This window comes from Mustela nivalis (assembly GCF_964662115.1).
Source record: "Mustela nivalis genome assembly, chromosome: 10".
NCBI classification, from domain to species: domain Eukaryota; kingdom Metazoa; phylum Chordata; class Mammalia; order Carnivora; family Mustelidae; genus Mustela; species Mustela nivalis.
In genome coordinates, this window is record NC_139029.1 from 15,519,106 (window position 1) to 15,541,995 (window position 22,890).

The window sequence follows — 22,890 nt, forward strand, 5'->3', positions numbered from 1 at the left end:
TCCCCGTGGTCCTTGTCCCTGCTTCGGCCATGCTGGGTGCTTTCTGGACCGGCCTTTCCTGCAACCAGAGCAACCGGGAGCTCAGGCATCTCCCTTTCTATGGCCTCATTTGCATAATCCCCACAATCCAATGCAGACTCAGCGTCTCTTTGTGATATTAATTATGTGGAGGAAAATGTCCTGGACAGGGAAGACCGGATCCTGATTTCCAACCGTTGTCCCCTCGTGCTATCCCGACTGCTCACCCCTCTCAAATATGGCATGGTATGGAGCAGAATCGGGGTTCGGGCACCAGAGGTTTGAACGGGCGGCCGCGTGTCCCTCCAACTCTGCGTTGCCCTGGGGCTGCTTGGGCCCCTGGAGTTACTGAAGGAAGGAAGGTCTGGCCCCCGCTCAAAGATCAGCTATCGGTGGATGTTAAGTGTTCAAGTGTGTGATAAAACATACCGTTTGCATTTAAAAATTAATCCCAGAGGAAAATAATAGACTATTAGTTAATAGGGAGAATTGACAAGCTGGCTGCTTTCCAAGGCCATCTCAGACAGTTACAACGCTGAACTTCATTCACTTCGCCTTCACGATGGTCCCAGAAAGAGGAGAGCCCCCTGCCTGGGTCTCCTTGGACTCTCCTTGAGCTCCTTGTCCCGGCCCCATCGTTGGAAGTCTGAAACCATTTGCTAATTCTACTTCATAACCCAGGGAACATCTTATCACTAACTCGCTGTGTGACCTTGAGTTAATCACTTTCCTTCTCTGAGATTCAATTCCTACATCAGTAAAATGAGACGGGTAGAGAAGCTGATGCCAGGCTCTTGCGAATTTAGAAATTCTCCGGTTCTATCCTTCTCATCATTTGCGTGGAGACACATCTTGAGGCCTCTTTCCAGAAACAGTCTGTCCGAGAGAAGTCTGGGAAGGCTGAGAAGTTTGGGCCCACTGACCTCAAAGCCCCTTCTTCTTTTTTGCTTCTCAGAACCTATTCTGGACCCCTGCCTGCTCCTGGGAGATCTGAGTTCTAGTCCTGACACTGCTCCACCCCACCTGAGATCCCAGACAGCACAAGACCGAAGGGCAGCAGGACTTTGGACTGGTCAGGGGCCCGGGAGGAGGATGGACACTGTCTATGCTGTACACAGATCTGCGCCGACCCCAGACTCTCCCAAAAAGCAGAGTCAGGCAATACTGGGGGGAACAGCCTGCAGAGAGAAGGGAGGGCCCAGAGCCCCAGGCAAGCACCCTGGGAGAATTTTTTGAGGGCTAAATGAGCTCACATTGGTGAAATGCTCAACAGAGCCCTCATTATGACGCTCATGATCTCAGTGGTTAGAGATGCCTTCAACTCTGAATGATCACAAGTCATGTTCAGGCCTCCTTTTGCTGGGTTCTATTAAGTCCCAATCACGGAGTAGAGCTTCCTGGTCTTTGATTGCCAGATGTGTCCTGAGTCCATTTCTCATGATCCAGAGAATTGTCACGATCGTATGCCAACGCCTCCTGGAAGCAGACCTTCTGTCTTCATCCTCCCTCCCTTTCAACCATCCAGCCATCCACCCACCCGCTCTCCTGGCTGGTAAATACTTCTAGAACACCTCCCTGTGCCTGCTCTTGTTTCGGTGGGAACGAGCTAGAATCTTTGCCCTGCTGGACCTCTACTCCTCCCCCAGAACCTTTCCAGAGAGCTGAGCTACACCTGGTTCTATGGCTTTTTCTGTTCCCGAGCAGTGGTCCTTAAACACTGCCTGAGCCCTCTCGTTTTCTCTGCAATCCCGCAACCCCAGTGCCCAGCTCAGCCTGGGTCTTTTCTGAGTGTACCTGGAGGAGGGCAGCTCTCCTAGTCTTCAGCGCCTCCACGCCCAGCACCCAGCTTTCCCGCCCAGCGACCCCACCCTGCTGCACCTCTCTTGCCAGGCACCCACCCAAACCGCTCTTTCAAACTCCAAGAGAAAGGTGAATCGGGAAATGGCCCGCCAGGTGACCAGCCATAAAAACCCTGTGTACTCCGGAGTGGCGCAAAGATCAAAGCATCCTCTATCGGGCTAGATGGGCCGCCTCACAACCTTTTACCTGGATCCAGCACCCACAGTTTACAGAGGAGGTTCCCATCTCCCGGCGCCTTTCATCTCCCAACAGGGGCCCCGCCACAGGGACAATGGGGCTCAGGAAGTGACACAGCCACGCAAAGCCACGCAGAATGTAAATGGCGGCACCAGGATTTGAACTCTGGTCTCCCAACATTTCATCTGATGACTTTTCAAAGGGACTTCAAAGGGGCCTTCACCTGTGGGTCAGGGAAGCTGGCTCACGGCCCAGCATTCAGGACTCTGTTGAGTGACCTTAGCTAAGTCACTTCCTCTCCAGGCTGCTGTTTCCTCCACCGTAGAGTGGGGAAGGCTGCCATGCTCATGAGATTGCTGTAAGGATCGCAGCAGATGAAAGGTGGGAACAGGCTGTGGAGACAGGCTGCCCACTGGGACCCTCACCCACCCTCCCCTACCAGGACTCTGGGCTGCACACTGCTTCCTGCAGGGAGTGACTCTGGCCCTAAGTAGTAATTCCCACGGTCATGGATACTGAGGAGTATTTTACCACCTGTTTCCAAAGCCAAGCAGGTTCTTTCTGCTGTTGGGGAAGAAGTTTCCACTCACTAGAGTGAGCAATTATTCAGTCCCCAGGTGCCAGGCCCTCTGGGGTTCAGAGGGGAACAGTATGCTGTCCACCCCAAAGGGGATTCCTATCTGGAGAGAGCATGAATTAGCAGGAAAAGGAAAGTAACATCCTGCAGGTTCCTGCTTGGGGCCAGCATTTTGCATCATGTCCTCTCATTCCGTACTCCTGACAAGCCTTGAAGGATTAGGTCCATTTTGCGAAGAAAGAAACTGAGCCTTAAAGAGGTTCAGATCACGCATACCTGAACCCAGACTCTTTCCGCCCTGTGAGGCTGCAAGAACACAAGATGAAGGACAGCAGGCTGTGTGCCATCAGTGCTGGGGACCCTGAGGGGGAGTGACCTGTGGAAGGCTTCCTGGAGGAGGTGGGATGTGACCAGGACTTTGGAAGCTGAGTAATCTTCTGAAGACAGGATGGAGAGAATGTGGTCTAGGGTGAAACAGGATGTGAGAAGAACCTGGATATGAGAACATGGAGGGTACTCCTGGGGCACTGAGGACAACCCTTTGGCTGGACCAGAGGGAACCCAGAGGAGAACAGTGGGAGGTGAGACTGGGAAGCTGGGCTGGGTCCTGTTTCTGAAGGACCTCTAATATCAACTACAGAGTTTGTATTTCTTTCAGGGAGCAATGGGGAGCCATTGAAGACTTTTGAGCAAGAAAGTGGCTCAATTGAAGATTTAGAGTTTCAGGAAAACCTTCCAGGAGCTGGAGGGTCGTGAGCAAAGACCTAGACAAAAAGGACGAGGCTATATAGCTTCCCTCTGACATCAGTTCATTTAAAACACGGGCTCTGTGGTGAGCATTTCATGTAATGTCTCATTTCACCACTCTAGGAGATGGACAGTATCATTAGCTTATGTTATAGATGAGGAAAGGGAGACACAGAAAAGTGGAGTGGCTAGCCCAAGGTCACAGGGCTCAGAAAAGGTAGAGCTGGGTTTGAACCCAGGCTGTCCCTCTCCCATACCTGTGGCCCTTCAAAATGGGAGCAGAAGGGAAGCTCTTCTCCAGAATAGATGCTCAGATGACCTCCACTGCAGAAGGCTGATCACAAAGTCTGGTGGAGACCCAGATGTGGAAATCCTCCACTCCAGCACGTCCTGCCTGGGTCTCTCTTCCTTCTGCCGGCGCTCCCGGAGGGTGCATTAACTTCCGAGGCCGCCAGGTGGCAGTGAGGAGTCTGTCTGCTCGGAGCCTCAGCCCAGCCCAGCCTCCCGCTCCCAGCCACAAAGACCCAGGGCTGCCAGTGAGGAGTGAGGCACAGTGAGACTTTCAGGGGACCCTCCCCTCCTGGTTGCTCCTCGCAAAATCCCTGCAGGCTCTGTGCTCAGAGGGGCATCCAAAGCGGAGTTGGGTTTGCAGGTATCTTTAGGTGAAGCCAGAAGGTGCACAAAGTTGCCAGCTTTATGGTCATTCGGGCCCTGGAATAGTACACAGCTGATAGCAATACGGCTGCAGGAGAGTTTTTGGTTTTCTTTTCCTAAAGATTTTATTTATTTATTTGTCAGAGAGAGAGATAGAGAGCACACAAGCAGGCAGAGTGGCAGGCAGAGCCAGAGAGAGAAGCAGGCTCCCTGCCGAGCAAGGAGCCCGCTGCAAGACTCGATTCCAGGACCCTGGGGTTATGACCTGAGCCGAAGGCAGCGGCTTAACACCCAGGCATCCCTGCAGGAGAGTTTTTAACAACCCAGGGAAATGCACCCCCACCATAGCAGGCAGGGGGTGGGGGGGTGGGGGGGTGGGGAATAGGACAGAACACAGTGCATTTGGAAAGCTTCTAGTTATGTGCAAATTACTTGCGTCTAGAAAAATGCCTGAAAGGAAATGGATCAAAACATGAATAGTGGGGGCACCTCGGGGGCTCAGTGGGTTAAAGCCTCTGCCTTCTGCCGGGGTCATGATCCCAGGGTCCTGGGATGGAGCCCCGCATTGGGCTCTCTGCTCAGTGGGGAGCCTGCTTCCTCCTCTTCCTCTGCCTGCTTCTCTGCCTACTTGTGATCTCTGTCTGTCAAATAAATAAAGAAAATCTTAAAATAAATAAATAAATAAATAAAATCTTTTTAAAAATAAAATTCTTTAAAAAAAAAACATGAACAGTGGCTCTCAGGCTGGGGAAATGATGGGTGGTTTTTGTTTTCCCCCTAAACTCTTTTATATCTTCTTTATTTTTATCAGTGGGTATGTTCCACTTTTATCATGGAGGTATAAAATGTTTTCTTAAAAGAGAAAGGAAAGATATGGACCATCAGTAAGATTCTTTCGTCTTTCAATTGTCACCACCTCCAGGAAGCCTTCCTTCTCTGGAGGGAGGGAGTGACTTCGTCCTCTGTGCCCCTCGAGTGTTTGAACAGCTTGTATTAAAGAGCACTTTTTGCTCTGTAGGGTAATTATTGACGTCAGTGTCTAAATCTATGCTATTCAATATGGTAACCACTAGCCACTAGTCACATGTAGCCAAGGGCAGAGCCCTTGAGATGTGGCTGGTGTAAATTGAGAGATGCTAAAATATAAAATACACACCAGGGTGCCTGGGTGGCTCAGTGGGTTAAAGCCTCTGCCTTTGGCTCAGGTCATGATCTCAGGGTCCTGGGATCAAGCCCCACATCGGGCTCTCTCCTCAGCAGGGAGCCTGCTCCCCCTTCTCTCTTTGCCTGCCTCTCTGCCTACTTGTGATCTCTGTCAAATAAATAAATAAAATCTTAAAAAAAAATACACACCAGATTTCAAAGACTTAGTACGAAAAAAAAATGTCAAATGGTTCATTAATTGCATGTTGAAACTAGTATTTTGAACATACTGGGTTAGATAAATATATTAAAACAAACTTCACCCTGGTTTTTTTTCCTTTTTTTAATGTGGTTACCAGAAAATTTAAAAATTGTGTGTGGGTCTTATATTATATCTTGCTGGACAGTGCTGGTCTGTGAATTTCATGAGGAAGGATCTGTGAGGAAAGATCTGCCCGTGCCAGTGCAGGTCCAGAGAGGGGAAAGGCCCTGTCCACGGTCTCACAGCAAAGGAGCAGCAGAACTAGAACTTGAACTCTGGCTGGTCTCGCAGTGGCTCCAACTGGGGTCTGACCCACCCCTGGCCGTGTCCCCCACGGGTCCTGCGTGTGGGGAGAGAAGGGGCATTGGGATGGAAGTTAGAGACATAGTTACACTGTGAAGTAACCTCTACGTCTGTCACTCAGCATAACAAGTTTTCTTTTCAGAAAGCCCTCAGGAAGAAGGCCTCAGAGCCCTGAAGACCCAGGACTCATTCTGCTGGTATGGGGGAGATGAGGACACAGCTTTTGTTGTCTCCGCTGAATCCACAACAATGGAGTCAGAGCAGAAAGTGGCCTCAGAAAGCCACCTCAGCCAAGGCCTTCATTCTGTGTTCCTGGCAAGTGGGGCCCAGAGAGGGTGAGCGCACTGCCCAAGGTCACACAGCGATTCTCTCTTTATAATCCTTGATTCCTCCCCATTGTGCTTAAAATACAATCCATTTTTCTTCTCTCTGACCTAATCTGCTCCACACTCCCGTTGCTTGCCATGCTTCAGCTACCATTCCTAGAAGGTGCTCAGGATAGGCTCACCTCAGGGCCTTTGCATTTGCAGTTTCTCCTTGGAACTCTTTTTTCCACCCTTGTACATGGTGGCCCCCTCATCATCCAGGTTTTAGCTGTCATGTCTATGTTTCAGTCTTCAAAGAGGACTTCTCTGATTCTCCAGCTAGAGTAGCCTCCTCCTGCCCCAGTCACCCAAGTTCCCATCACCCTGTTTTAGCGTCTTCCTGGCATGTATCAGTACCTTAGTTATCTTTTCCGGATAAAGGTCTGATACGGCAGAAGGAAGGTTCTAGAAGAGCAGGGCCTTCTCGCGCCTGGCCTTGCCTCCCCCATGCCTGGCATGTAAAAAGTGCTCCATTGATGTTTATTAATCAAATTGGATTGGAAGAGATCTGGATGAATCGGGTGACTGAAGGCTAGTTGCAGCCATACATCTACCCCCAAATCTGCTGTGTGTCCTTGGGTAAGTACTTTTTTTCCCCTCTCTGGGCCCCAGTTTCCCCTTCTGAAAAATGGAGCTTCCACTGCTGCCAGGCTGGCTGGCAGGATAGGCTGGTTGAATTAGCATCAGTCGAGCTGATGGGTGTGAACACTGCTTTGTAAACTGTTAAAGCGTGATTGCAAATGTGAGTAGCTGTTGTCATTAGACAAATGAAGTTAAGCCGTGTCTTCCTCGCAGCTGAGGGGAGTGGGTCAGCTGCTTTCCGGGGCCTCCTGCCCTGCGGGTTTATTATTCTGAATCCCAGTGCTGCCTGCAGGCAGCTCACAGTCTGCAGGGGTGGCGGAGATAAGATGCAAATCAGAAACAAACAATCTGAGACCCCAGCAAACGTTCTGCAGGGGGCTGACCACCTTTCAGGAAACTGCGAAGTGCAAAAGCTCGGAGAGGGAGTGAGGCCAAGGTCAATTAAAGCTCTTGGTGGGGGGTGAGAGGGGCCAAACTGAAGCCTGCAGAGCGGAGGGGAGCACCCTGGCAGACTGCACAGCAGGGACAAAGGCATGGCCAAAGGCAGTTGCCTGAGATCCGTGAGGAGAGGCGCAGCCAGAGGGTCCCAAATGGGGAGTAAGATATTGTTTAGGGAGAAAAAGATGGGAGCTAAGGGGGCTTTATTTTATTATTATCATTACTTTTCTTTAGAGCCAGTTAAAGCCCCTGGACTGATCTGTATTTAATTATATAATGTTGAGTAAGTCATTTCCCTCTTCAGGCCTCAGTTTCCTTATCAGTGTAGAGGGGATATAGGAAGTTGATAAATGGGTTCCTGAGTTTGAAGGATCCATGAAAGTCCTGAGAGGGGACGGAGCTGGGCTCAGACAAGCCTGGCGTGGAACCCTAGCTCTGACTTGCTGTATGACCTTGGACGAGTTTTCTGGTCCTCCGTTTCCTTGTCTGAAAAGGTGAGCACCTACTTCACAGGGCTGAAAGTTTCAGGGAACAAGCTATAAGGGAACAAGGATCTGGTACCAGATCCATGATTAATGCCTCCACTGTCCCTATTTTGGGTCAAAGGAGGAGGTACTGATGGAGTGGGTAGATGGTGACAAGGGCACAAGGAGAGAAACCATGCAGAAGAGCTCGGTCCACGGCACACATAGTAACAGGTGCTCCAGAAACATTTGTTGAATTGGGAAGGGATGGGGCACCTGGGTGATGGCTCTCAGTGTGTGCAGTAGCTTGGGCTGCTCTGCGCAGGAGAGGGAGTCTTGTCCCAGGATGGGCCAAGCTCAGGGTCTCCCAGACCCTGGATCCTCTGCAAAGTCTGACAAAGCAAGAACTGCCCTACCTCCAGCGGATCTTGACCCTGGTCAAGGAGGAACCCACGGGCTTGGGAGGGGGATAGACCCCCCTACCCCCCCCCCCCAATTTCTTCCGCTGGCTCCTTCCCAAGCAGTCTACCCCAGCCGTCAGGGCCCACTTCCTCCTGGTGACTTTCTAGGATCGGACTCCCGAAGCTTCCAAAGATGACCCAATTTTCCAAATCTTAGATGGGCTCTCAGAGTCTGTGGTCCCCTTTTCTTGGTATGGAGAGGGCTCTGAAGGGAGGGGATTGTGGGGACATTTTGAGAGTTTGTGGGACAAAGGGGCAGGACAGGTCTGGGTGGTGTGCAGTGAATTTAAACTGTCCATACCTCTACTGAGCTCTTACACCCACTCCACAGAGCAGGAAGGTCCTGGTTAAGTCTTGTTTGTCAGGAGGCAGCTCAAAAAGGCCAGGGGCCCTGCCTGGGTGATTCCCGCAGGCCCCCCTGAAGCTTGCCCACCATCCAGTCTTGCAAGGCCTGTTAATGATGATAGTGATGAAGGCTGTCAGAGCTGGGCTGGGCCCACAGGGATGGAAAAGGGGTTGTGTCCTCCCCGAAGGGACAGCCGTGCACAAAACCATGGCCGCAACGTGGGGTCCATTCCACCCAGGGAAGGCTTCCGCAGATGCCCCCCATCCGCCTCTTTCACCCCCAAACTGCATTAAGAACAAGACGAACAGAGAAAGAGAATCCTAATGTACAGATAGAAGGGTCTGCAGGGAGGGGCTCGCGGGCTCGCTCAGAACAAGGCGGGGAGGGTAGGCCTGGGGTCTGTCTGCCAGGCCCGGCCCACCCCCGCCGGAGTGACCCCCCCCCCCCAGGCCCTCGTGTTAAGCGCCAAAGCCCACTCTCCCGGGCGGAGGCCCCAACCCAGCCCCAGCGCCTGGGAAAGCCGCCTGTTTTGTTCCCATCTCCAACCCCCCTTCTCTCTCTCTCTTTCTCTCTCTCTCTCTCTTTTTTTTCATTCATTGCAGTTCGGTCCCTTTCGGAGCCGCAGGGACCCGGGTGGCAGGGCTGAGGCAAGGGGGTGGCACTCCCGGCCCTGACAGGTAGGGCCAGCCCTCGCTTTGGGCAGCCCCTTCCCCGCCCTCCCCCCGGGTCCCCTCTCCCTGCCCCTGTCAGCCGCGCCAGACGCTCTCCGGCTTTGCAGCATTCAATAAAAATTCAGAAACATTTGGGCTGAAATCGCTGCTTTATCTGGAGGAGCCACAGCGCCGGGAGAGACCACTGCTGCGCGGGGGGAGCTCCGGGTCTCTATCGCCCCGACGCGCGAGGTCTCGGTGCACCAGCGCCCGCGCCACCCCCGGGGTGGGCCCGCAGGCGCGGGGGGTGCTCGGGCTCGGGGGGCGCACGCGGCCATCTGGGGTCCCGGGTGCGCGCGGGGGGCGGCGGCCAGGCCGGGCTCCCCCCGCGCCCGCGGCTCAGGTGGGCCGTGCCCAGCGCTGGCGGAGCCCGGGTCCCCGTTCTGCCCGGGCTGGATGGCTCATTCTGCTGGCTGCGCGGTGGCGGCGGCTGTGTGTGCGCCGCGCCTCGCCGCTCCCCCCCGGCCCCCCGAGCCCGGGGCGCGCGCTGCCGCCCGGGCCCCGCGGCGCCGCGGCCCGAGGCCCCGGGAAGCGCAGCCATGGCCCTGCGGAGGCTGGGGGCCGCGCTGCTGCTGCTGCCTCTGCTCGCCGCGGTGGAAGGTGAGCGGGCGGGCGGGCGGGCGGGCGATGGGGGCGGGGAGCGGCCGGGCACGGGCGGCCGCCGGCGCCCACCTCCGCCCCGCGGCCCGCAAAGTTTGCCCGGGGGCTCGCGCCGGGCGCAGGTGGCCGCGGGGAGGTGTGTCCGGCCGCGACGGGAGGCGCGGGCCCCGCGGGCGCCCGGGGAGCGGCGGGCGCTGATTGACTGTGCCAGGAGGAGGCGAAGGGACCATCTTGCCGAGGCTTTGTAGCCAGCCCGGCGAGCGCCGCCCAGGGCCGGGGGCTGCCCACGCGCGCTCGCCGCCCTCGGCCCGGACACCCCCTCCGTGCGGGCCTGGCCTGGCTCGGCACGGGGTGCAGGGGCGCCGGCCCGGGGGCCCGGCGCGCAGTCGGGGCTGGAAAGTTTGGCAGGGAGCAGAGGGAGGGCGGCACCGCGGCTGGCCGGGGCGGGGGCCCGCGGTCTGCGCCCCCGGGATGCGGCCGGCGCCCCGAAGAGCAGGGGTGGGGGGGCACTGGCAGAGTGGAAGTGAACGCGCCAGCCCCCCTGCGCCGGTGCCTGCCCATCGCCGGCGGCGTACAATGGGGTCCCCTCCCGGGGAGGACTCCGGGGGGCGGGGGATGGGTCCGTGGGCATCTCTCCGCGGCGCGGGGTCTCCGGGCACCCCTGCCGGCCACCGCCCCGCTGGTGGCAGAGCTCAGCGTGGCCGCTGGAGCCCCGGGAACTCTCCAGCTGCCGCCAGGGCCGGACCAGATGCTCTTGCCATGTGTTGGCCTTGGCCGGGGTCGCCGGTCCCTCTCCCCATGGCTTCGTGTGTTGGTACCACCCGACCCCCAAGGGGTCAGGGTGGCTGCCAGGTCTCCCGAGCCAGCTTGCTCTGGAGGGAAAGTTAGTGGGCTCTGGGTGTGTCCACAGAGATGGCCAAGCTTGTAGGGCGAGAAATGAATACGAATAATGATTCTCATGCGTACTGCACTTTACAGTTTCCAACCCGCTTTACAGTTTATGAAGTACTTCGCACTACATGCAGCTCTCAGTGGTTTACAACGTGCTGCACAGTTGACAAGGTACTCTAAGCTTTACAAAGTGCTTTCCCACCCACAATTTTGTTGGATTCCCCAAAATAAGTCTTTGGCAGAAGCGAGGTGGGTATGATTGTTACTCCCTTTTAATAGAAAGGGAAATTGAAGCTCAGAAGGGTCAGCAGCTCGCCCATGGCCTTTGCCTGATAAAAGATAGAACCCAGGGCTGGGGTCTCTGAAGCCTGGGCTCTGCTCATATTGCTGGCTTTTCTTGCCCCTGAACCTGGTGAACCCTTCTAGGATTCTGCCACCCCAGGCTGAGGGGTGAAGCATATGTTCCCTTCATCTCAGGCCGTTTTAGGTGGGTGGGGAGCCCCTTCTCCTTTTGCAACTCCAAACAAAAACAAAAACAACAGAACAAAAACCTGATCAGACCAGGAGCAGGACTGTGGGTGCTGCAAAGGGCATGATGGGGGACCCCATGCTGTAACTTTAGTTTTGCACTTTTGTGTGTGGTGTGTGTGTGTGTGTGTGTGTGCTTTAGTGACCACAGTTTGGGGGTAGAGGGGTGTCCCTAGATGGCAGCCGGTTTCTCGAACGCAGGCAGCTGTCCTTCAGCTCCTAGAGGATTTGGCGGTTGCCTGTGGTTTCCCAGAGTGGGGCCACTGGGGCACCAAGGGTGGCACGGGCCCTGGGTGTGGAGGGCAGCCCGGGGCCTGGCTGCTGGCGGGAGTTCCCTGGAATATGGCTGAGGTACCACTTATTAACTATGGCTTTGGGGAAATGACTCATGTGTTGGCCCGCTATACATTGGGATGTTTACAGTATTATGGGGAGCTTGGCATAAATATTGCTCTTTAGGTTGCCGTCAGCGGTGCTGGAGGGGAAGAAAATTGGCCCCTCTCGCGTTGGAAGAGGCCTGGGTGTGTTTTTAATTACCATGGGGTGGATGGAAGGCCCGTGCCTGTCCGGCCGTGGCCCTGGCTGGGGATGGTTGGGATCTGGTAGACCGTGGCTTGGCTGGACTATGGGCCCCGGAACACAGAGCTGATCGGCTGCTGACATCACTGGAGGGGACGGCTGCTGGGGTGGGGGAAGGCACTCCAAACCTTGCTTCAGGCCCTTCCTTTGCCCCTCCACCCCCAAGATACGAAGCAATCTTGTCTGTTAGGGGTTAACCAGGAGCTAGCCAAACAGATGGGGCTGTGGTGTGAGGTGGAGGTCAAGGGCCCTGCTTCTAATTTACCCCAGGACCCTGGGCTATCTCCCTCCCTTACAGCGGCCTCACTGTGCCCCTGTGTAAAATGGTCTAGGAGGTCTCTTGGGGTTCCATGATATGCACCCACTTGCTCTCTCTGAGCCTGTTTCTTCCTCGTCAGGCGAAGGCGCAATTATAGGGCCCATCCTTTCTGTCTCACGGGGGTGTTTGTGAAATTCAGACCACATAACGGATAAGAAAAGCCCACCTTAAGGAGCTGTGTATGGCCTTTGGGAGGTGGGGGATGAGGATGGGCAGGGCTGCTCGTGGCTCATCCCAGAAGAGACGGGGTTCAGCTGGGAACAGTGCAGTCTGTGGAGACAGGTCTGCAGCTTGGGGTGTCGGGAGGACTGCCCCGAGGCAAAGAGTCCCCCGAGTCACATGGCCAGCACTCCCTTCCCTCCCTGCTCCTCATACCCTGTGCTAACAAGGTTGTCCTGAGCATCAAGATCTTAGGAAACCCCCAGGCTTTAGAATGAGAGAGGGGAGAGAAGGTGTATGTGCTCCAGGGGGAATGGGGGGGGGGAGCTCCAGGGTGAGTATGGCAAGCTCAGTAACTCCCCCAAACCATGAGATAACTCCCCGCCCCCTCACCCAGGGAAACACAGTCTGGAGCATCTGGAGTGGGGGCTTAAAGAGGGATGGAAGTGCTCTGGGGACACATCCAACAGGAGAAGAGGCCAGTGACAGACCAGCCACTAGATGGAATCCCAAGGTTGAAGTCTAGAGAAAATCGGTCTCTGTGCATTTGCTCATTTGGTCTCCAAATGTTTGTGGAGTTTCCTCTCTGGCTGCTGTGGTGCTAGACCCTGGGGCCAGCAGGGAGATAGGGGACAAGCTGATAGGGAAAGCAGTTGGCAGTATATAATGTGATAAGTGTGCCCCAGAGTGTTGCCAGGAGGAAGTCGGGCACCACCTGGGGCTCAGGGACCGTTTAAGGATGGGAGAGGGCTATTTCCTCTTGTATGGCTTTAGTTTTTGCCTCATTCTCTCTCCCTGTTTCATTCTTCCTGCAATGAAACTTCCCCAACCACCTGTCACAATAAAGAACTGTGTTCTCTAAAAGTGAAGGAAGCTGCCTTTGGGACCAGAGGACGAGGAGGATTTTACCTGGAAAGAGAAGCAGTGTGTGGGCGCACATGGAAGCGTGGGCTGGGGGCTCACTTGGGTGTGCGTCCGAGGACGGCGGGTGTTGAAGGCAGCAAGGGGGGGTTGAGGCTGAAAGTCGAGGGCAGGAAAGTCCCGAAAGGCTAGGACGGAAGGCTGAGGAATTTGGGCTTGATGCTGAGGGCAGTGGGGAGCCATAGAGGGACCTGGCCAGATTTGTGTTTGGAAAGATCTCCGCCAGCCAGTGTGTGGGATGTTCAGAGGAGCCAAACGTGGCCCCACGCACTTGAGAGAAGGCCGGCTTGGCTGTTCTCAGCTAGACTGTGAGCTCCCTGAGGATACGTACCTGGCTTACTTTATGTCCGCAGTTGTGGTAAAAAGAGGTCAGTTCCAATGCCACCTCCCCAGAGGCCTTCCGTGACTACCTCATCTAAAACAGACTCAGTCCCGCCACTTTCTAACCCACCTGCTTTGTTTTGCTTCCTAGCACGCACGGCCACGCGACTCGGTACCACGGTGTTGTTCGTTTCCTTGTTTAGTATTCACCTGGCCTGCTAGACTGTGAACTCTGGGAGGGAAGAGGCTGTTAGCGACCGTGTTTGCTGTGGCATCCCCGTGCCTAGAACTGCACCCGGTCCCGTGGGTCCCCGGGAATTGAATGACACAATGTCATTCAATGAATGTGTGCCGAGTTGAGCGCGTGAACGAATAGATCACATTGTGTTCTGTGGTAAGGGTCAGGGGGGGTGACACAGAGATGAAAGAGAGAGTCCACCTGGCCGATGAGAGGAAGGAAGTCTCTCCGGAGGGAGAAACTGCGGGTCCGGCTGGAACAGGTACGCAGGACACAGCTCAGCCAGGCCTGAGGGTTCAAATAGGTGAGCAGCCCCTATGTGCTAGACGTCGTCCCCTTCTTGTGAGGGTGGAGGGAGCCCGCCCTCCCCCCAACACCCTTCTGGTCTCTGCCACCACCCCCTCCTGGCTCTCTCCTGGGCCTACCTCTTGGGCATTGCCTAAGGCCCAGCGACCTTCAGTGGGATTAATTTGGAATTGGTTTTCCTTTTATGTTTGTTTCTTCCGCTTTTCATTTTTAAAGGAGGCTGCTTTCATGTATCCGTCTTAGCCAGGAAATCTGGGCTTAGATTTAAAACCCAAATGCTGTATAATTCAGAAGCAAGTTGACTTATTCATTCATTCCCACATCCATCCATGGGCACCCACTCCATGTCAGGTGCAGGGTCGGGGGAAGGCGTTCTGGCTTCGGAGGGGAAACAGAGCCAGCATGGGGTAGAGAAGAAACACCACGTTCTAAGGCAGTCGGATCTGGGTTTAAAATCCCAGCGTGCTGTGTCCTAGGCAAGGAACTCAGATCCCCGGGACTTCTGTTCCCCCAGGGGTTTCAGTGGACACCCACATAAAGTGTCAGACACTCAGGCACGTGGCCGTGAACATCCGGGCCCTTTCAAGGACCCCCTCCCTTGGAGCGTAGGCGTAGTCTGTTATGGCCATGTCCTAATATGGCCTCCTTTTTGGCATTTGGATTGTGCAGGCAACAAATCAACCCTCAGTGTCTCTCTCAACCCATGGTGGGGGCTCCCAGCGCCCCCCAGTCTTGGGATGGCAAGCCCCAAGCGTGGGAGGGCCCTGAGCTCCATCTCCGCCTCCTCCTCCACGCTTTGTTGGGGGCAAGTACTTGGGTTCTTCTACCAGAGGGACTCTCAGCAGGGGTCCACAGGCCTCCTTAGTTCTGGGCATCTGTGATCACCCTGAGAATGTAATTGAGTACTGGATGTTTATACAGATTTTCCTAGGAAGAGGGTCCTTAGTTTCAGAAGTTGCTCACTAATGGTGAGAACACTAACGCACGCGGTGGGGGGCTTGCTTCTCCTAACTCTGGAATCCCAGATTTGCTCCCACCCCTGCCAGCCCTTCTGCTCTGCTGTGGCCCCAGGCCTTCCCATGAGGAGTTTCTTCCTGGTGCTTTTGCCTCTCTCCCCCCAACAACTCCATGAAGGTTTTGCATCGGCTTGAGAGCAGGTAAGGTTCTCTGGGCAGCTGTGCCGGGCTCTCAGCAAAGCCCAGGGTGGCAGCAGGGCAACTCCTCCACCCAGGGCTCACCTATGAGTTTAGGCTGCAGGTCCGACCCCTGCAGGAAGGTGTGGATGGAGCTGGCTGGGGACAGGAGGCCTGGACCGGGCAAGGTAGGGGAGCTGTGCTCTCTCCCTGGGTGGAGGGGTGAGATCCGGACAGCCTCCCGGCAGAGGTGGGCCTGGCCTGCTTGCCTGACTTAGCTGGAGATTTGATAGATCAAGAACAAGGCCTAGGAGTCTGTATCTTTAACACATTCCCCTGGTCTTTTCCATTGGGCAGACAGATTTGTCCCCCAGAGGCCTAAGATAAACCACAGGACTCCTGGGAAAAAGGAAGAGAAGCCGCAGCGGGAAACTGGAAAAGACTGAAATGAAGCGAAATCAATCAGAGTTAGCGCCACCTGCCCGGGCTGCCTGCCTGCTGGTGAACGGAGAGGCTGGGCTGGGGGGAGGGCAGGGAAGAATGTTTGCACAGCTCCCGGGGGTGGGGCAGGCCGTTGATGCGACAGCACCTAGAAGCTTCCTGATTGGGATCGGCTCAGTCTGATAAGGCGGCTGGAAATCCCTTTTAGGGCCTCTTAAGGCAGCTGCCTTCTGGAGGGTGGGAGAAGGGACACCTGTCCCTTTGGCGCCCCTGTGTCACCTGGGGAGCTTGGGCAGGCCACGTTAGCCTGGCCCATGCGAGGTGAGCTTCCTGGAACTATCTATCGCCCCGCTGTAGCCCCCTGGGGGCAGGGGGTGTCCTCAGGGAGGAGAACTTGCCTGCTCTGTGGCCCATGACAAGTGATGTGCCGAACCTTAGCTCCCTCACATTAACCTGGAGATGTAAATGTATTTGCTTCGCTCCGGCTCCTGGAGAGGATTAAATGAGATGCTATAACAATGACCAGCCGTGCAACCTGCCCCGTAGTTGTTTCCGGATGTTCACTGGTTGTCATTACTGTGAAATGTCAGCACCTTCACTCCTCACCAGAGTGCTTGCTCCTTTCTCTGAAACCCCACGGCCCTTTAGCTTAGCCCTGACCACTTTCTCTCTTGTTCCATAAACAGCCTAGCCTGGGGGCTACAGGAAGGGGTTCTGGAGTCAGACCATCCTTTACTGTGTGTCTTCTGGTGGATTACTGAACCTGTCTGAGTCCCAGCACCCTGTTCTCTAAAATGGGGATAACAGCAACACCTGGGTGGCTCAGTCGGTTAAGCATCTGCCTTTGGCTTAGGTCATGATCCCAGGGTTCTGGGTTAGAGTCCCGCATCAGGTTCCCTGCTCAGCAGGGGGGGGGGTCTGCTTCTCCCTCTGCCTCTCCCCCTGACCCAGCCCCCAGTTTGTGCAGTTACACACTCTCGCTCTCTCTCACTTTTCTCTCTCGAATAAATAAGGTCTTAAAAAAAAAAAAAAAACGAGATGGGGATAGTTTCCTGCTCTTGAGGTGGTTGTGAGGAATGAACGTGTTAATCCACACAAGATAAAGGGCTGATGGCCATGGGGTAAATATTAACCGGTCGTTACTGCCCTATACCAACAGCAAACGGGCTTCCAAGTGGGGAAGCATGGGTGCTGACTCACTGGGGGACTCCGGCTCCGGCTCCCCCCACACCACTTCACTTGACCGTCGGGAAAGACCAGAGATACAGTATCAAGTTCTGAGCCTTCTAGGGCAAGGATCTGACTCTTCCTGGGTAGTTGAGAGACCCCTTCAGCCTCTCTCTCTCTCGCTGGGACCCATCCCTTCCCCAGTTCTGCCTTCCTAATCTCAGGAGAGCGGTGGGCTCCTCTATAGCTATGTGTTCCTTCTTGTCTCTGCCTGCCTGGCAATGTGCCATGGTAATGATAACGGCCATCAATTCTTGGGCCAGACATCGGGCATCGTGTATGTCATCTGGTGCAAGTGCCCCAGGAGACACCATCCGGTTTTAGTGTCATGCCCATTGTACAGATGAGAAAACTGAAGCTCAGAGTTTTATCGCAAGGACCTAAAGCTACGCAATGGGAGTTGGGAATTCAAACCCAGGTCCGGATGACTCCAAAGCTCTTGCTGCTTACTGCCACTCAAGCCGCTTCTGGAATGTGCCTCCCAGCCCAGAGAAAGGGCTTGGCTCTGGCGAGGGTCTCCAGGGCAGCCATCCAACCTCTGACTCCATCAACATCCTGAGATAATGCAAGCGGGAGGGTTCTGGAACTCACAAACCTGCCATAAAAATGCAATCTCTGTCATAATGGCCAGAATAATGTTGTTCTAACTTAGACAAATCGGGTGTTAACTCGTTATATTGTAAGGGGCGCCTCCACAGAGATGGGAGACGCCGCGCCATTTGTAGCTTGTCCTTCCAAATCTATTAGCTCATCCGGTTCTTGCAGCAACCTAATAAGTGGGCAGGAGCCAGGGGCCCATTTTAGAGATGAGAAAACTGAGGCCTGGGGGGATAACACTGCTTGCCCAAGGTCAGCAGCCAGACCAAGCTGGAAGCCCAAGGCTAATCTCAATGGCTCAGAGATCATCAATCCAATTTGAATTCTTTGCCAACATTTAAAAATCAAGAGATTTTAGAGAGAAATCCTCTTTCTGGCTTCTGTGAAAAGTCAGACAATCTGGCTTCGCTGGGCGCACATCCGACACGGCCACAGTTGGTGGAGCCGAGTAGTGGCTGCCTCTTCCAACGGCTTGAGAGCTGGGGGTAACTTGCTAACAACTTGCGTTACACCTTTGTGTAACTCTTCTCCTCCTCCTCCTCCTCCTTCTTCTATTTCTTCTTTTTAAAGATTTTATTTATTTGGGGTGCCTGGGTGGCTCAGTGGGTTAAAGCCTCTGCCTTCAGCTCAGGTCATGATCTCAGGGTTCTGGGATCAAGCCCTGTATTGGGCTCTCTGCTCAGCAGGGAGTCTGCTTCTCCCCCCCCCACACCCCCTGCCTGCCTCTCTGCCTACTTGTGATCTCTGTCTGTCAAATAAATAAAATCTTCAAAAAAAAAAAAGATTTTATTTATTTATTTGACAGAGAGAGAGAGAAAGTGAGAGAAGGAACACAAGCATAGGGAGGGGGAAAGGAAGAAGCTGGCTTCCCGCTGAGCAGGGAGCCTGATGCGGGGCTTGATCCCAGGACCCTGGGATCAGGACCTGAGCTGAAGGCAGATGCTTAATGACTGAGCCCTCCGGGCACCCCTGTGTAACTCTTCTTGCCCCTGGAGGCACAAGTTTTCCTTCTAGATCTGCCCCCTTCTCCCTGTGTGATCTGGAGTAAATTACTGCTCCTCTGTGGGCCTTAGCTGCCTCTTTTCGTAAAATGAAGGGGTGGGACTCCATGGTTTGGGAGGCCCCTCCCAGCTCCTGCATTCAGTGCCCAATGACAGGCTCCAGGCAGGGAAGGGAAGGGGAGAGCTATAAAAAGCACAGGGATCTGTTCCTGGAAAGTGTATCAGTTATCTTTTGTTGCGTAACAAGTCATCCCAAAACTTGCTGGCTTAAAACAATGGGTTATTATTTGTTCTGATTCCATGGACAGACTGGGTTTTGCCCGGCATTCATTCTGCTCCTTGTGGCATTAGCTGGGATCACTCTTGAGCCCGCACTCAGCTAGGTTGTGCCGGAAGGTCCATTTTGGCCTCATGTACCTCTCCAAGGCCCTGGTCAGGATGGCGGGGGCTGGGCCTGCTCTCACCTTCCTCAGGATCTCTCACCAGCAGTGGTCAGACTGACTTGCTTTCCATGGTGGTTGGCTCTCAGGATGGGGAAGCAGAAACCACCCAGACTTCTGAAGACCCAGGCTGTAATGTTACAAAATAACACCCCTGCCACCAAAAAAAGGCCACAGAGCCATATTAGATTCCTCCTGGACTTCCTTATCAGGTTCAAGGTGGGGGGAAATAAACTGGGCTGGATTTTCTGCTCATTTGTTAAAGGAAAATCCCATTTCTTTCTTTCTTTCTTTCTTTCTTTCTTTCTTTCTTTCTTTCTTTCCTTCTTTCTTTCTAAGTAAGATCTGTGCCTTGTGTGGGGCTCGAACTCACAACCCTGAGAGCAAAAGTCGCACATCCTGCTGACTGAGCCAGCCAGGTGCTCCCAAGAAAACCCCATTTCTAGCTCAGTGGTTTAACACATAAAATTTGGCTCTGCATTGCCCATGGTCTTCAGCACATCTTTGGAGGAGATTGGTATCTCCCACCCACCCACTTCGCCACCGGCACACATCTCCAAGTGCTCTGAGCCAACCTGTGGGCCAAACTTGGGCTTAGAGCCCCCCCTTAATGGGAGGAGTGGCTTTGTGTCTAGCCATGCCAATGGGAGGCATTAGCAGTGGCCATATTTGGAGACGATCTGCTACAGGGAGCTTATAGTCTGGTGCAGGGGTGTGTAGAACCGGAAGCCAGAAACCCTACTCCCTACCTTCTCTTCCCTCCCACTCCACCCCCCCCACACTACTTCCCTGCACTGGCTTCCAGGGTGATCTGTCTCCCCCGAGAGGGCGAGGGACTCTCCTCTTCACCTTATCCCATGCTCAGCACAAAGCTCGTGACAGGCATGAAATAGATGTTTATGCAGCAAATGACAAATAATTAAACGCGGCAGCCAGAATCACAGATATTCAAGATCTGGCATGAGGCATAAGATCAGAGAAGGGGGCCCTGGTTTGGTGGAACTGAATTTGGAGAATGGGGCCAAGGCACCCCTGTGGCCTGGGGCAGGACACATCACCCTTCAGGGCCTCAGTTTCCTTATCAGTAAAATTGAGGATCATGATTTCACCCACCTCAGAAGGCCATGGCAAGGAGCAACTGTGTTCTTCACTGAGCTGTAAAAGAACCTGTAACGGTGTGACCGGTTTGTCACTCCCACTTTGGCCAAGGGCCACTACAGGGGTAGGGAAGCCTTGGCGGAAACTAAGAAGTCTAGAGGCATTAGCCTGCTGCTATCAGATCTAAGTTTGGACCATAGGTTGGCCCAGAGTGCCCAGATATGTTGTGCCAGTGGGGAGATGGAGTGGGTTGGGGGGACACTGAGCTCTGAGTGGGAGCCGATTGTTAGAAGACAGTGTCCCAGAGATAGGACCTGTCCTTCAAGGAAGGCAGGTGCTACCCGCTCCTGACTGTGTTGCTGTGCTGGAATTGGGGTTCAATTCTCTCACATCCTCTGATTTTTCAGTGTTTTGATGTGTATGGGAAAAAAGAGCTTTTACACGTTTGTGCAGTGCATTCTAAAACATAGTCCTGGTCAACCCAAACCGTGTTTGGGGGCTGGATCTCGTTCACTGACTGGCAGTTGACAAGCTCTGGTTCAGGTGTGTTGGGGGCGGGGTCAGGGGGAGGAGCCAAATAGCAAGAGCATCGTTCTCCCCATTTTACAGATGGAGAAACGGAGGTGCCAAGAGCTGAAGTGACTCACCCCAGGTCACACAGCTCGTAGGTAGGGAGATTGTCGGAAGTGGGTGTTAATCTTGAATTGGGGGATTCCTTTCCCTGTAATTTTGCTCCACACTTCCTCTTCCTGCCTTCCAGAACAACCCAGAAGCATAAGCTCCTTCTTGCAGCTATCTGCCGTGTTTGCAAGCAAAGGGCATGTCTTCCGTTGGGTTTCTTCTTTGAGGTAGAGTGGCTGGAGTGGAAAGCCCTTGGTCTTACAATAGAACCGTGCCAGGTTGGACCTTCGGCTTGACTCCACAGCATGACCTTGGCCCTTTAACTTACCTCCTTGAGCCTCCATTTCTTCCTCTGTGACACTGGGCTAGGAAAGTCTTTCTTAAGAAGCAACTTCTTAGATGATTCTTAAGGAGGAGCCGGGGAAGACGCGGCGAGGCAGGCATTGTAGGCGATGGGATGGCATCTGCAAAGGTCCAGGCAGGGGGGCCTCTGAGTGTGCGGTGCGCCAGGGAGCTGGAGAGAGCCCTGTGTGGCTGAGAACAGGGCGTGCCAAGCACCAGGGCGGGGTGCAAGCTGCCTGGCCGCAGCAGGGAGAGAGCGTGGGGTCAACATTCCCATTATGGCGACGACATATGTCCACAGCACCAACTTGTCACTTGGCCTGAGTCCATGGGAAGCCGGAAGGACAAAAAGCATCGGAAACATGTAAGTGGGGAGAAAGCGGCTTAGCGCACAGTGGGATGCGTCCCGCCTGAATGGGGCTTCTCCGCCTCTCACGGGGAGGCAGAGCCTGGGAACAGCCTCGGCCAGAGCCCGCAGGGCCTTTCTGGAACCCACGAAAGGCCGTGGCCCAGGGAGTCTGTTCGAGTCAGGGCCCCGGCCCATCCGTCCTCTTGCCTGTCCCCATCAGCGTCAGCTGTCATTCCCCCACGGCCTCAGATGGCAGCTCCCGTGGTTCTCGGGAGAACAGCCGAGAGGCCCTGACGCTGGGTGTCCCCGAGCCGGCCCGGAAGCCCGGCCATGCCAGCAAAGCTTGGGACTCCCTTCTGGAGTTGAAAGGGTTCTGATGTCCCCTTGGCCTGGGTCCAGGGACGTGGAAGAGGCAGGAGACCCCAAAGGAAGATCCTGGACGTTGGAGACAGGCAGACCGTTCCAATCCCGGCTTCTCCACGTGTCGGTCGTGTCACCTGGGGGTAGGTCACTTCATCCTCCTCCGCCTCAGTTTCTCTCGTCTATAAAATGAGGATGATCTCGCCTGCCCTGTGGCGTCGTCTGGGGGAGTTAAAAGAGATGACGTATGAAAGGCAGGTGTTTGCTGAACCCCTCCCCACCTCAGCTTCTCAGTGGTTCCTGTGAGAAGAAGAAGAAGAATCATCAGAGCAGCAACTAACATTTACTGAGGGCTTGCTAGAGACCAGCCACGGGATTTGGCTGTTACTAGGACCTGCGTCCTAGAGACAAGAAAATTAAGGCTCAGAGATGTTAAGTAATTTGCCTACAGTCAGTAATGGAGCTGGAATCCTATCTCAGGGAGCCTGACTTTACGACAGATCAACAAAGAGTTGATTTCTTCTTCTCTTTTTTTTTTTTTTTTTTTAATTTTTATTTGTCAGAGAGAGAGTGAGCGAGAGCAAGCACAGGCAGACAGAGTGGAAGGCAGAGTCAGAGGGAGAAGCAGGCTCCCCAAGGAGCAAGGAGCCCGATGTGGGACTCGATCCCAGGACGCTGGGATCATGACCTGAGCCGAAGGCAGCTGCTTAACCAACTGAGCCACCCAGGCGTCCCTCTTCTTCTCTTTAATGTTTCAAATATACAGGAAAGTTGAAAGTGTAGTACAATAAACACTTATGGATCCTTCACCCAGATTCAACAGTTATGGAAGATTTTGCCCCATCTGCTCCCCTCTGGGTACGGGTATGTGTGCACGTATGTGCATGTTTGACCAGAAGTTACAGGCGTGGACAAAGAACTAGTATTATTGAGAACTGACATATGCAAGTCTAAAGCCCACATTCTTTTTTTTTAAGATTTTATTTATTTATTTATTTGACAGACAGAGATCACAAGTAGGCAGAGAGGCAGGCAGAGAGAGAGGGGGAAGTAGGCTCCCTGCTGAGCAGAGAGCACGGTGCGGGACTCGATCCCAGGACCCTGGGATCACAACCTGAGCCGAAGGCAGATAAAGCCCACGTTCTTAACCACTATGTTAGATCACATGCTGAACCTTGGCAGCGACTGAGGAGAGTAAGTAGGGTTCCCTCCAGCCAACCAGCTACTTCCCCCTGCTTTGCTCATTCAGTCCCCACCATGGCCAAGGCGGGAGCCAGTTGTGGCTTTTTCAGTTTTGGAAGAGGGAAGGAAA

The 22,890-nt window shown here is 54.2% G+C and overlaps 1 protein-coding gene across 4 annotated transcripts in view; it reads left to right on the forward strand.

Annotated features, from left to right (window-relative positions):
• Positions 1–9,476: 9,476 nt before the first annotated feature.
• Positions 9,477–22,890, forward strand: part of EPHB2 (EPH receptor B2) — a 183,457-nt gene continuing 170,043 nt past the window's right edge. The window contains exon 1 of one of the 4 annotated variants that reach the window (XM_082684597.1): positions 9,477–9,707. In XM_082684597.1, the coding sequence (XP_082540723.1) occupies positions 9,647–9,707 (61 nt within the window). In that variant the 5' untranslated portion in view covers positions 9,477–9,646. The remainder of the gene's footprint in view (positions 9,708–22,890) is intronic. The other 3 variants (XM_082684595.1, XM_082684598.1, XM_082684596.1) reach the window with 3 other exon arrangements.